At 37.5% G+C, this 15,814-nt stretch overlaps 1 protein-coding gene across 1 annotated transcript; it reads left to right on the forward strand.

Moving 5' to 3' along the window:
• Positions 1-886: 886 nt before the first annotated feature.
• LOC121876790 (novel acetylcholine receptor chaperone-like) lies at positions 887-15,244 on the forward strand. The gene is made up of 4 exons (XM_042382184.1): positions 887-1,049; positions 3,781-3,919; positions 6,316-6,422; positions 8,659-15,244. Exons 1-4 carry the CDS (start codon positions 939-941, stop codon positions 8,833-8,835), a joined length of 534 nt encoding a protein of 177 aa, XP_042238118.1. The 5' UTR covers positions 887-938; the 3' UTR covers positions 8,836-15,244.
• Positions 15,245-15,814: the final 570 nt, after the last annotated feature.

The following is a 15,814-nucleotide window of genomic DNA, read 5'->3' on the forward strand; positions in this document are numbered from 1 at the left end:
TGACGAACTTATGTAATCACTGTCCAATTTCTGCCGCTCTACATCGAAGGCCCGGATGACCAACACGCTTTGTTACAGAGACGCAACACGACCCGCCCTCCCGCCATTTCTTTAAGTGAGTCGGTGTTGTAAATAAATTATTAGTTTATTATTTAAGGGAAGTACTTATCGATGTCACTGAAGGAAATTTAAATAAAATATATTGGTAAACAAAAATAAAAATTCTAATGTCGAATTTCATGTCTCCGTTCCTTTTATGAAGACTTAAATATATGCTTGTAAATGTTAACGTTATAGATTATTACAGTAGTAAGTGAATTAGGGGTCACCTGTTATTATCATACGTTTGCTTACGAACTAAGAGCAATGACGTTTATCGACCATAGCTTTTAAAGAGATGAAATCGATATTGAGTAGTAAGATCCAGTGTTCGTTTGTACATGTTGACATCTCTTTCTTGGTGATACTGTGTGCTAACTTCACCTTAGATCATACTTTGATATGAAATATAATTAATTTCTCATCAAATATTTAGAATTACTGAATTATAGAGGATTATATAAAAAATAAATTAATATACGAGTAGATGAAGTTTTGAATCACATGTTCCGGACACGAGGCAACGTGCGGCAGGGGTGCGCGAAACAAAACGACCTGTGTTAATAGTTCACCACGAAGAAGACTAACTAAACCATATATTTTTTCATGTGACACAAACCAACCGGAGTTATCCTAAAAGATATAAAATTATTATGGCATTATTAATTTAAGAATAGTAATAATAGCTTGTATATAGACCATCTGCTTTGAAAAGAAAATAATATTGGTTTTGAGGATCTCGTTCGTGGTGATTGAGTTAACACTGGCCAGACTGTGTGCGCACGCAGGGACACAGGAGCTAAACACTGGCACTGAGTGACAGTCGCCAGCTCGCAACCATGGCGTCTATAGTCTTAAAATCTCTATCTGTATTACTGGGTATATTCTTTATTTTTGTAGGCACAACGAAATTAACTCCACAGATCAGCAAGGAACTCCATAAAGACCTCGTAAGTATGGAAGAACAGGAATACTCGTGTTTATCTCTGGGTCACATCAACCATCTTTCCAAACTAGTGATTCTTATTGTAATTACAAAAGTCAAATGTACCAGGAAATAACTGTAAGGGATGTTTAGTTAGTATTTAACGAGTGTAGTGTGAGCAGTCTTTATTTTGAGTCTTCAGCTTACTTCTGTGGCCTACATAACACATCGTCGTGCTACCAGAGGCAAAACATGATGCTGCCGGCATGATCTCTCGAGCCAAGCTAACACGGTACTTACAGCTCCTGTATCTAAAATAAATCACCTTGATGTGAATATGACCTAAATGACACATATTTGGGGTTATTTTAAATGTATATAGTTATCAATTGAACAAGAACCTCGTTATAAACATCTCTGGCTCACATCTTCACACTTTTACTGATGCTGCAATCATTCTCACTATACACTGTACATTATTATAACGTGTAAGTTTATTTAATAAGTAGATTCGAAAATTACACTTATCACATTATTATTTTGTATTTTTACTAGTTCTACACAACAATGGCTTACAGTCATCTATATACACACAATTACATTATGATTTATATATATCAACATTTACCATAATACGCTGTCATATAGTGTATAACTATATATACCCACTTAGGGTTTAAATATAGGTGTCTCAGCTGTCATAAGTACTGACCACAAGTCTTACCATGGACAAATCGTTGCCTATTTACTACAACTAATAACAAAAATAAATTAGGACTACACAGACTTTGTACAGTACTTACACAACGGCCGTAGAAAAGAAATTGTACAGAATTTATCGCCAAAGAAGTTAAAAACACAATTGTTGTATCCGTGAGAGAAGCTGTGTAGGCGGTAACTTTACCTTTATACAGTACACCGTAGGTAGGTATACGGACATCTGAAGTGACATATATATTTGTGGGTGTAGTCAGATGTATATAGTATTTGTAGTTTGTATTAAATGTATATTGTCTACTACGTGTGTTAGTGTATGACCACATATGTGACTTTGTTTTACTACTAGACATGTGACTTTGTTTTCTACTGGAAATGTGACTGTCCTTGTTTACTACTAGACATGTGACTGTCTTTGTTTATGATTAGATATGTGACTGTCTTTGTTTACAACTAGACATGTGACTCTTTGTTTACTACTAGACATGTGACTTTGTTTACTACTAGAAATGTGACTGTCTTTGTTTACTACTAGATATGTGACTGTCTTTGTTTACGACTAGACATGTGACTGTCTTTGTTTACTACTAGACATGTGACTGTCTTTGTTTACTACTAGACATGTGACTGTCTTTGTTTACTACTAGACATGTGGCTGTCTTTGTTTACGACTAGACATGTGACTGTCTTTGTTTACTACTAGACATGTGACTGTCTTTGTTTACTACTAGACATGTGACTGTCTTTGTTTACTACTAGACATGTGGCTGTCTTTGTTTACTACTAGACATGTGACCTTGTGTTAAAATATTACCACACACGTGTACTACCACACACATATGACTTGGAGTATTTGTAAGAGTGTAGGTTGAATCTGTGAGAGTGGGCAGGGGGGCAGGGAGGGAAGATCGGTGTGAGGGAGAAGGGAGAGAGATTTGTTTGTGTAATGGTCACACCAGGTGGTTTCCGTCACTTACTTCAGTTATACTTGGCTTCACGGTAGCAAGACACAGAGGGTGGGAGTTGTGATGATTAAGGGAGGGAGGGAGGTGTGATGGTTAAGGGTGGGAGTGAAGTGTGGTGATTAAGGGAGGGAGGGAGGGAAGTGTGTTGATAATGTGTGTGTGTGTAAAGTTTAGGGGGATTGTCACCTTGGCCATCAGTGAGTCATCGCCTCCCTGTTTAATAATAGATCATGTCAACATCACCTCTAACACCTATGCCAACCCTCTGTTTATTTAGCATTACATAATTTATTTATATATATATATATATATATATATATATATATATATATATATATATATATATATATATATATATATATATATATATATATATACACACACAGTACTGTGGATATGTTTTGCCTTGAATATCCCATTTTCCAGAACTTCATAAGTCTCCCAGTTTTCCAGAACCTCATAAGTCTCCCATCTTCCAGAACCTCATAAGTCTTCCATCTTCCAGAACCTCATAAGTCTCCCATCTTCCAGAACCTCATAAGTCTCCCATCTTCCAGAACCTCATAAGTCTCCCATCTTCCAGAACCTCATAAGTCTCCCATCTTCCAGAACCTCATAAGTCTCCCATCTTCCAGAACCTCATAAGTCTCCCATCTTCCAGAACCTCATAAGTCCCCATCTTCCAGAACCTCATAAGTCTCCCATCTTCCAGAACCCCTGAGTAAATAAGTTATCATACATGCAGGAGAAGCTTAAGAGAACGCCGGTAGTCTGGTATTTGTTCATTAGTGTTCTTGGATCAGGCAGGGTACAAGGTTTAAATTGATGCTTCCCATTAATCATTGATCAGAATTTTTTTTAATAAATCTTACAAAGTTACACGTGTTATTGATGGGGTTTGTTCATTCACTTACACTTTCCCATGGTAATAAAATACGGTTCAGCTCTGTTGTGTTAGTTGAGACCATATGGGCAGAGAGGATGTCAAAAACTATTAAATGTAAATCAAAGACAATGCCCTCCAAGTACCTATATCAGTGACTCTGTGTAATGATAAGTTTTGTCTTTTCGCAGCGGAAAGAGTTTACCCGCTACAGCAAGGTTTTCCCATTGGCCCAGACACTCGAGTTCAAGATCCCCTCAAAGTGGTACCGACGAACTGTGGGTGGCCTCGAAGTGTTCTGTGGATTCTGTCTTACCTTCATCCCTTCCAGTAAGTAAAGTCATATTAATCTATAGCCAGTTGTGTTTCTTTTCTATTGTACAGTATTACCCTTCAGTAGGTTCTTTACATCTCTACTTTTCATGCAGCCAATACAAGGTAAAAAAAAATAATGAGTGAGTACAGTACAGTACTATAGACATGATTACCTGTTAGGGGCAGTATGGATACAGCACATATACCCGGTAACTTTACTGCTGGAGAAGTGAAAGCAGTCTAATGCAGTACACGCCACCCTGTCTCTACTTGTACCGGAACTTTGTCTTAGATGCTAGGATGATGACATAAGCTCTCTTCTTCTTTTATGTACTAGGTGATCTAAAAATAGTTTGATACTGAAAACTGTACTTATACAGTCTCACCCAATTTGTGATCCATAACACTGGTTTCCCAAAACTTACATCTTAGGCGGACTCGGAAATGGTTCAGGTGTTTGAGTGGACAGTTTGCTACCAGTAACTCCTTCCATTTAATTGTTAGAAACAGAGCTGATGCTGTTTCCTTTATACAGTAGTTCCTGTTCAGATTATCACTGCCTGTGTCTTGACATGTAAATACTGTAATGACGAGCAAATACAGCCCCAGCATAGGTACAGTATATCTATCTCACATGCTAATACCTTTACATTTATGCTCTTAATTGGCGAAATATATGGGGAACTGCAAACGTTGGCCTTTCATAGTACAGTATTGTGTATGGAGACGTTTGAAACAGAAAGTCAGAAAAAATACAGATTTCTGAACTTCAAGATGTTGATTAAGGAATATGTTATCTAATTTATTTTGTGTGTACAGTATAACCAGAACCTCAATAATTTTATGATTAACTTTTAACAAGATATCAGAGACATCCTTAGAAATCTTTGAAAAGTGTCAATCCCTTGCATGGTACAAGTACCAGAACATGGAAGTGATGCTCAAGATCACAGTCCACCTAAGTAATGTTTCTTAAAATTATTTTACAATCTAATAGAATTTTTAAGTATTATGGGATAAATTTGATCATGTACGAAAACTTAATTTGCTGGCGAAAATTCCATTTATGTCAGCACCTCCGTGTTCTAGATGTGTAGGGAAGACCATCATCAAGTGGGCCACAGGACCTTCACACTGATGAATGAACACACATGGACAGCCATTTGTAACCCAAGAACAAGATAAATTGACCTTAAACTGTATCCATCCATCTATCAACCTTACTAAATGAGCTTGAGAACAGGTTATGAATAATTTCTTGTACGTTTATCATCACTCTTGGCAAACGCCAGAGGCAAGTGAATTATGGGTGGTCCAGGCTTTGTATAGGATGGCCGAGTACCGTTCCATGAATCATTACATCGACCAGGTACACAGTAGGGGGGCCTGACCCATTGTGAGGTGTTTAAGGGGCTCTAGTGGACCCAATTATTGCCCAAGGAACCTGCTGGACTCTATTATGGGCAGACGAACCTCATGAATTCTTTTATATTTAGAGGAACTTGGTGAACTTCCTTACATTTACAATAACTTGGTGAACTTCCTTACATTTACAGTAACTTGGTGAACTTCCTTACATTTACAATAACTTGGTGAACTTCCTTACATTTACAGTAACTGGGTGAACTTCCTTATGTTTACAGTAACTGGGTGAACCTCCTTATGTTTACAGTAACTGGGTGAACCTCCTTATGTTTACAGTAACTGGGTGAACTTCCTTATGTTTACAATAACTTGGTGAACTTCCTTATGTTTACAGTAACTGGGTGAACCTCCTTATGTTTACAGTAACTGGGTGAACCTCCTTATGTTTACAGTAACTGGGTGAACTTCCTTATGTTTACAGTAACTTGGTGAACTTCCTTATCATTACAGTAACTTGGTGAACCTCCTTATGTTTACAGTAACTTGGTGAACTTCCTTATGTTTACAGTAACTGGGTGAACTTCCTTATGTTTACAGTAACTGGGTGAACTTCCTTATGTTTACAGTAACTTGGTGAACTTCCTTATGTTTACAGTAACTGGGTGAACTTCCTTATGTTTACAGTAACTGGGTGAACTTCCTTATGTTTACAGTAACTTGGTGAACTTCCTTATGTTTACAGTAACTGGGTGAACTTCCTTATGTTTACAGTAACTGGGTGAACTTCCTTATGTTTCCAGTAACTTGGTGAACTTCCTTATGTTTACAGTAACTGGGTGACCCCTTTGATGTTGAGAAGAACCTGGTGGTCCTTTTTATGGTGAAGGTGTCGGAAGAAACTGTTAGAAAATATATTATTAAATGGATTCAGGAAATGTATTATGAATAGAACTCAAAATATATTAATTGGACTCAGAAAATGTATTATTAACTGGATTCACACAAGTTTCAGTTCTTTCTATTTTAATTGATTTTTGTTGTTTCAGAACGAATAAAGCAATCAGCCAACCTGGTGTTAGCAGTAATGATGCTGTTTGCCACATACAATCACTGGATGGTCGGGGACAAGTTTGAAAGACTAGCTCCTTCCCTGGTGAGTTGTGTTCTTTACCTACCTGTTGTTTTTATTTTATATTATCATTTCACCACTTAACAGCTTGCTGGCTATTCAGGCAGTTGCTCTGTTCTGTTGCTCTGTTATGACCTGTATTGTTCAGTGTTAGTATAGGAAGAAATCAGAGTACATACCCGGAGAAAACCTGCAATATTTGGTAGGGCCACGAGTGATAACACCCTTCTCACATTTGTCCCAGACTGGGGATTGAATCCAGGACACAATGATGAGTGATACACGTGTTCCATACTTACCTGCTGTTTATACCTGTTAATTTAAGAGTTTCTTTAGCTTCTATGTTAGCTGATCTTCCCTCGTTACTTTCTCCTCTTCATTTATTTACGTTCTTTACAACGAGTACCATGCCTTCCTTTTTTTTCTTACCTTCTACCTGTACTTACCTACCTGCTCTCATTCTTTACTTACCTACCTAACTTCAATACTTGCTGTCATTACCTCTGCCTAATTACCTGCTGTCATAACACTCGCTCTCCTGACCTGCTGTATTAACCTACTCACCTGACCAACACAGGGTATCTCAAGAAATTATTCTTCTGTTTTAGCCTATTTCATTTTAATTGTATTACAGGTACTTATTTTCATGTTACCTTACTAGCCATACAGTCTATTCTCTGTTATTCATTACTAGCAAGTATTAAACATGTCGAGTCTGCATTCAGGGAAACTCATTCTTGGTGCTGTCTGGCAGGTTATTACAAGAGTTCCCAACTCGATTCCAGTACTTTATCTTCTTTACCATTGATTGGCTCATTAGCAGCTTGGGCGGTCGTTTATGTTTCTGCTATGCACTGTTGGCAAGTACTGGTTCCAGAGTGTATCTGTGCCTGTGCCAGTGTTGGTCAAGTCTGGTCTTGATGGGCTCATACTTGGTGCTGTCACAATGCTTTCTGGTATCCCATTTGTCACGTGTATGCATGCTAATTTCGTGCCATTGATCACCATACACTGCTTGCAGCCATGAAAAGAGTTTATGATCCATGCGAGGACACTCCTGTGAATTCCATACCCTTCCAGTTTAATTTGCAACCTTCTATGGGGTATGCTGTTGAAAGCCTTAGCAAAATCCAGGTATATGTTGTCGATATTGCCACCACGCTCCAGGATCTGGGTCTACACATAGAGCACCTTAAGTAATTGTGTCAAGCAGGAGCGTCCCGACATCCAACCATGCTGGCATTCGTATACTAGGTTGTTTCTTAGTAGATATTCAATCAAGACATTTTGTATAATGCTCTCTAATACTTTACACACTATACTGATCAAGCTGCCGGCCTATAGTTATTTGTAGAATACGATCTCCCTGTTTGAATATACAACTTGCATATGCCATTTTCCGGTCACTGGGGATCTTTTGCTTGTCCACACATCTGCAGAACAGGATTTTCAGGGGCTCAGCAGTGCTTTCCCACCTGGTGTACTGTCACCTCATCTGGTCCCAAGATATGCTAGGGACTGTCAGTTGATTGGAAATGTCCAAAGGAGTGCCCCCAGACTGGTGCCTGCACTCCGGCACCTCAGTTATCCAGAGAGATTAATGTGCCTGCAACTGCCAAGTTTATATTACAGACGGGTAAGGGATGACTTAATTGAGGTGTATAAACATTTCAAAGGCACTTACTCAGTCAAGTGTCCACACCTGGAGCTGGCAGATGCCCGCCCCACAAGGGGTCACAGCTCAAGGTTGAAAATGTCACAAGTCCAGAAAACTGTAAAGGCAAACTTTTTTGGAGTGAGAATTGTGAACTCTTGGAATATCCTGCCATAGAGTTTTGTGACAGCACCAAGTGTGAGGTCTTTCAAGACCAGACATGGCCAACACTGGAGCAGGTTCAGATACATTCGGGAGCCAGTGCATGCTTGGTACTTGCCGACAATGTGTAACAGAGATGTGATCGACTGCCCAAGATGCTAACAAGCCGATCAGTGGTGAAGAGGATAAAAATAGAAGTAAAAGTCATTTAACAAATGGGTTAAAATACAGTATAGCAATGCCCACTAATGATATTAATACATATGCATTCAAAGGTCAACTAATTTTAGTTTACAAGCATTTTTGTTGCCAGAAAAACAGCAGTATAGTATTTTGCTTCAGAAAGAATAGAAATGGCATAAACATCAGCCTTATTGGTCAATTTGGCCAGCAGTTTGAGTGTAATGAAAGCCTTGCATTGAATATGTTCCTAATTTTTTACAGGTGTTCTTCTTCATGCTGACGTGCAGACTGATCGTGGAGTATCAGATACGCAGGAAGGAGAAGGTGGACAAACTGGCCCCCAAAAAGGCATCCGGCACCGATACGAAAGAGGCTGCCAACGCTACTGCCACTACTTCTACCACTGTCCAACACAATAAGCTCAAGAAGGATCTCTAGTTTCTTGCCTCGTTCTGTTATAAGACTAAATTTGGGTTGCTTTGAAATGGTCTTTTTGATGGAATGTAGAAACCTTACCTTTGCTGCCAAAATGGTACCATAAGCTAATGACCTGGAAATGTATTTGGGATTTCTGTATATCTAAATTATGTATCTTGGAAGAAAGTGCTTTAATTTTTGAAAAAAAAATATTTTGAAAATAAAATAGATCAATAAAAGACTGGAATTATGAACAAGAATATCAAAAGAAAATGAAGCTGACATGAAATATTGAACTACAGTATTCAGAATCAGAGCTGTATATATATATAAAATTAGCTAGGTAGAAATATTTCAAGTGTAAATAATAACTTTTGTTGATATGTCAGCTCATCAGTGTGCTCAACCTATGACAGTATTAGCATCACAACCAGCTTCAAAAAGTACCAAAGATTACCTCGTTACAATGCCAATACTAGATATTTATATATATATATATATATATATATATATATATATATATATATATATATATATATATATATATATATATATATATATATATATATATATATATATATATATATATATATATATATATATATATATATATATATATATATATATTCACGTAGCGATTTGAAACCACTCGTAACACAATTATGTACCGTACTCAATGTTTGTTTCCACTCATAACATTGTATTTTTAAACCATGCACACATACATATGGATTTTAAGATATGTAATGTTGTTAATGAGTTAGTACTGTACTAGCAATTTGATTTATTGAGATTCTTAAGTCTGCAAATGTCTTGTTCTTAAAAAAAAATATAAATGCTGCAAGTAACATGAGGAACATAAAAAGATAATTAAACTCAACATCATTAATATATGCTGGTAATATCACACCAAGACATTGTCAGTAAAGGAATCTGTATTGTACTATCATCACATTAATCTTATGTTTATATGATACGTAATGTTAAAAGAGTGCACAGTTTCATTTTCAGTGATATTTTCTTGTTTAGATTTGTGGTCCAGAGTGAAGAGAAACAACTTATTAATAGCCAGTTGCAGAAAATTGTGAGTGCAAGGATCGCATAAAAGGTTCGATTTATATGTAACAAACATTCCAGGTGTTTGAAAAATGGATATGACTTCCTTTAAGACCCTAAATGATGGGATTGATGTTGCTATATTGTTTCTGTTAATAGCATCTGGGAAGTACAGTATTAGACAAGAACATGAAGCTACGAGTACAGTAATTTTGTTTTCATAAATGGGAATCAAGGATATTTAATGGACTACTCACTGGCCTTACCATCATTTGTCCTAATTTGTAACTGGTCTCTGGCATAGTATGTCTTAACTGGTCTCTTATCATGGTATACTTTAATTGGTCACTTGCATTATGGGTTCTAGCTGGTTACTGGTATGTTGTGTCCTAGGTAACTGGTTTCTGGCTCAGTGTGACTGACCTGGTCTCTGTCATGGTATTTACCAAGTGATGACTTTCTATTGTGAGTCTTAGCTGGTCATTGGCTGAGTGTATCCTACTAGTCTCCAGAGCATTATGTCCTTAGTGGTCTATACCATTGTGTTGTAACTGCAGACAAGGTGTATTCCAACTAGTCATAATGTCTAAATTGGTGATTGTAGTGCTGAACCAACATCGTGTCCTGAGAGTCATTTTCTTTTACTCTTGATTTTCAGGAATTGAGAATGTTCAGGTGTGAGTGGTGGTGTAGCAAGACGAAGACCTCTGTGCTGGCGTCAGTGTTGCTTTAATCAAACGTTAGTGTATTTAATCTGTATCTTCCAGTCTTATTCTTTACTTTATCCAACACACGTTGAGGAATTATGTGAAATATGCCTTATATGAAGTGGTTGATTAAGACTAAATGGTGGTAATATGTTTATGTAACAGGTGAGTCATGTTCACTCTTCAGAATTTGTTGTTTTCTGCAAATTGTTCTATTCAGAATAGTAGGTCATTCATAGGCTTCTTTACAATCTCACCTGTTTATTCATTCATGAGAATGCCAGTTTACATCTTGTACACTTCAGCAGAAAGTTTCTGTGCCTCAAACACATTCACAAATTTTACTGTATTAAATGTTATATGTAATTTTTATTACATGGATAGTTTGTCATTTGTATATGATTGGCCAAACATATTCAATAATGTTTGTGTGTACATTTGTGTACATGTTTGTATGCATATTATGTCCAGTTGATTAGCTGGTGGCATTAGTACCACTGGGATGAACTATCTGTGGTGAAGAGGCATTTTTCTGGACACACATAGTACATATAGGTTCAGCTGTACGATTGAAGTACTGTAAAGAAAATGATTTGTCAATCAAGCTTTGCCCACTTTTGATATCCATAGCAACCATAGCAGTTCATAAAAGTTGATTACAGTACTGTATGTGAATCCAAATGGTCATACTGCTGTCTCGGTGAATTCATCATAATTTTTCTTCATTTTCATTGTTATATATACGAGTAATCTAAAAAAAATTAAGTTGTACTTGGAATTATTACTCTATCACAAGTTGGATTTTTGTTGTATTAGATATTAAAATGAAAAAAAATCTATGGATTTCCCAATATGGTAGCAGTTAACTTATATGAATTCTTACATACTGTACTTACTTAGTCTTATAAGTAGTTATTTCTATTCTTTGTTGTTACTCTGTTACCTCCTTGATTGTCCTTTTTGCCACCTTTAAGCTTCTAACTTGTTCAGGTGGTTGATCATTTGTCTGTTGTTAGAGAAACCAAAAGGGGCTGTAGTTAAGTTGATAGGTCAGTTACCCATGTTCAGATATTCATGTACCGTTTATTATATAATGCTACAGTATTATAGTTTGCTCCTCTTGTCCCAAGTTTTATGGGCACTTAATATTTTCCAGATGCAAACCTTTGTAAATAAGAACTGTCTCCTTGTATAAGTGATAACATTTGAGTGTAGAGAGGAGCGCTGTGGTGTCTCCTCATGTCAATCACTCCTGTAGTGTTCACTGCAGGAGATTATATTTGGGAGATAGACTTTGTTTTGGTAGAGCCAAGGAGTTTCTCTGCTTTTATAAAATGTGTAGGAGATAAATGAAGATTTATATGTTCAAAGTATTATGCAGTGTCACATGTTTATATAATCTAAATACAAATGATTAATGAGCAAACACATTAAAAACGAGATTTCATATAGGTACCAGTGGACGTGTCAAAATTTCAAGAGTAAATTTTTTTCCTAATTATGTCAAAAGTATAGTCCCACCAAAAATTTAAGTCAAAATTAAAATGTTCAGTGCATTGAGTAGGATGTTGCAGCATAACACCTTACAAAAATAATATATAAAAGCTTTGACGTTAATATGACACCTGCCGTAATGCACAGGTTTACCCGGTAGTATTAATCGTAGTCACGTACTGCACTGCAACCATGTAATTGATATCACTGAATGAAGGTCAACAGTACAGTATTAGTATGGTGTTATCTGGTGTTGTAAGAGAATTTGCCCGTGCTACCAAATGACTTGTCTTGTGGTGTCCCTCATTCACTGTTGATATAAATGTGTTGATGCTTGTGGAAGGATAGCCGTAACGAGAAGATTTTCACTGCTACAGTATTTCTATTTTTCTAAAACTTCCTGAGCTGTTCTGCTTTATCTGTACATTATTAGGAACACTTAGTGATTAGCCCCTTAGCTTATTTTACTTGATTGAACGGCAACACTAACCTGACGTAACTAGAATAATCAAACCTAACCTAACCCCTCCTAGGTAGCATAAGGGTATTTAATCATCAGGTCAAATAAGCTAGAGGGGGCCTAATATTCAGGTGATCTATTTATTTATATAATTATTTAAAGTGTTTGTGTTTTTTTATTGTATTGGTGTTTTACATTTATTTATTTTTCTGTTTTTGTCTCACATCAAGATGTCATGATATCATTTGAGAAAACTATTGTTACGTTTTCTTTCATCTGTAATGCTGTTAAATCTTTCTTGGCTTGGCTAGAGTGAAACCCCAGTCTGAACCTCCTCTGCATCATCCTTGGCTAAGTTGAACCCCTCCACCCCCAAGTTGAGTCTCCTATGGGCTATGTTGAACTCTCCCCAAATTTGAACCTCCTGTGGACTATTTTGAACCCTCTCCCCCAACTTGAGTCTCCTTTGGGCTATGTTGAACCCAGTTTCATTCTTGAGCCTGATTGAATCCTGTTGGCTGTATTTCCAGGTTGAGTGAGTCAGTTGAGTATAAGAGCCACAGGTTTAATCTTTTGGCTTGATTGAACCTGGGATTGAACCTCTGTTAGTAAGAGTGAATTTGGAATTGAACATCAGTTGAAATGATAATGGGACTGAACCTCCCTGTTGGTTAGACTGAACCCTGGATTAAACTTATGTTGACTGGCTGAGCTTCGGATTGAACCTCATTTTTGGCTCAACTGAGCATTGCATTGATTTGCTGCAAGCTAGAATTGAACCTCCCTCTTGGTTAAGCCAGACCTTGAACCTCTGTTAGTTTCGATGAATTGGACCTATTGGCTAAAATGAATCTAGAATTGAACATCCCTGTTGACTAGGCTGAATCCTGGAATGAACCTCTTAGCTAAAGAACATTTTGGCTAAGTTGAATATTGAACCGGTGTTAGCTAAATTGAACCTTGGATTAAACTTCAGTTGGCTAGGTTGAACCTTCCTGTTGACTAAACCTTGGATTGAACTTCCTCTTGGCAAAAGCTTTGATTAAACTTCCGTGTTGACCAGGCTAAGGCTGGCTTCACACTGAACTGTCACGACACGACTCCACCAGTCATGTCTGGTGCAAACAAAAATGAAGGATTTAGATGAAGCCGTTTCACACTGACCGGACACAATGCGACGTGACAAAAACACCAACTGTCATGCCTGGTGCTGTCTGGCTGCTCTTTATTAGGGCCAGTCAAGTTCCATACTCCAAAATGTGAAGATGGAGGGCAATTTATAACTTCACTATGAAGGATCACAGCAATAGAGGAGTTGTGGATAAGCTTTGGGAGGGAATTTCAAATGATCTGAAGATCACCAGTAAGTAATAGCTATATAATTTATAAACTGTATACAGAAGCCGCAGGTCCAGAAAACTGTGAGAGCAAACTTTTTCAGAGTGAGTTGTGATCTCTTGGAACAATCTACCAGAAAATGTTGTGATGGCACCGTGTGTAAGCTCTTTCAAGACCAGACTTGATCAACGCTGGAGCAGGTTCAGGTGCCGGTGCATGCCCAGTACTTGCCAACAATGCGAAACGAGACGTGACCGATCGCCGAAGCGGCTAACGAGCTGATCAGTGATGAGGATAAAAGTTTTAAAAGGGATATATAAGTATATTTGCCAAGGGCCTAGCTGAGATACAGTAGAATAAATATATGTCTGCATTGCCATTCTTGACTACTACTTTCGTGTTGTGTTGTGTCGTGACAGCTCAGTGTGAAACCCGCTGAAACCTTAGATTAAACCTCCCTGTTGAATAGGCTAAATCTTACACAGTAGTGAACATTCCTGTTGACTAAGCAAAACCTTGGATTAAACCTCCCTGTTGACTAAACTAAACCCTAGATTAAACCTCCCTGTTGACTAAGCTAAACCTTAGATTAAACTTCCCTGTTGACTAAGCTAAACCGTAGATTAAACCTCTCCTTCATTGAACCTCCCATTGGTAAGTTTATGATACCGCTGCTGGATGGCCATGAAACAGGTCACTTGATTGCATGGTGTCAGTCCTCTCCTGTTTACTATTCTCCAATTGGCTGAGATTAGAGCAGCTGCCTGAGGTGGGATTGTTCGATCACCCAAACTGAAATCTACCTTCCCCTAACCTAACCAACCAAATATTTTCTAAGTTAATTAATTTAACCTAAGCTAACTTTCTTTTAATCCAACTCTGGTGTACCTTAAACCTAACTTAACCCAATTCCACTCTAATCTGATCTAACCAAACCTAAACTTATTCCTAACCAAACTGATGCACCCAAATACTGTCGCCTAAATCAGTATTATTCCATCTTACCTACTCCCTACCTCATCCTTACCCTAATATAATAAAACCATTTTTACCTAACCTTCCTTACCTAATATTTTTTACCCACACTCAACTTAACCATATCAAACCTTGCCAATGCCCAACCTAACCTACCCTAAGCTTCGTATAATCGAACCCTACCCTAAACTTCATCTAATCTAACTCAACCCTGGTTTAACCTATTCAAACCCTCATATTTAGGGTGGCAAGGTGGGTCTGGGGATCCTGTGTCCCAGCTGAGTCGGGTGTTGGAAGCTCAGAAGGTGGATGGCTGTCACTACTATGTCTCAAATGCATTTATTCTCCGTTTTCACATTGTCTGTTAACTAAAGTTATAAGATAAAGGATTTCTAATATACCAAGTATTTCATTTAACCATCTTAACTTGCTCGGTAAAATCTTCCTTACAAGTTAACATTATTCAATATATACTGTGTACTGTATGGCGAATGCAGGTACCCTTAGCGTAGCTAGGGGGGGGCGGTCCGCCCCGGGCGGCACTTTTGGGGGGGCGGCACTTTTGGGTCTGCTCATCACCCATATCTGCAGCAACTGGAGACGTTAATCCATCCCTTTGTATCGGCGGCAAGTTAATCCTTGTCGTGTCTGACCTAACACCTGACCCACATCATCACGGCCACGTCATGAGCTACACCCTTGCTATGCCCCCCCCCGCCACACACACAACCTGTAACCTGTTGAGGATTAAGGAAACTTATAAAGTTTAAGTATGTTTGATGTGTATTTAAAGCATACTATATTTGAGTATGTGAAAGTACAGTAATATTATAATGGTACACAAACTATTTAATATATATATATATATATATATATATATATATATATATATATATATATATATATATATATATATATATATATATATATATATATATATATATATATATATATATATATATATAAGAGT

The sequence above is a fragment of the Homarus americanus genome, unplaced genomic scaffold (assembly GCF_018991925.1).
Source record: "Homarus americanus isolate GMGI-L3 unplaced genomic scaffold, GMGI_Hamer_2.0 scaffold50281, whole genome shotgun sequence".
In the NCBI taxonomy this organism is placed as follows: domain Eukaryota; kingdom Metazoa; phylum Arthropoda; class Malacostraca; order Decapoda; family Nephropidae; genus Homarus; species Homarus americanus.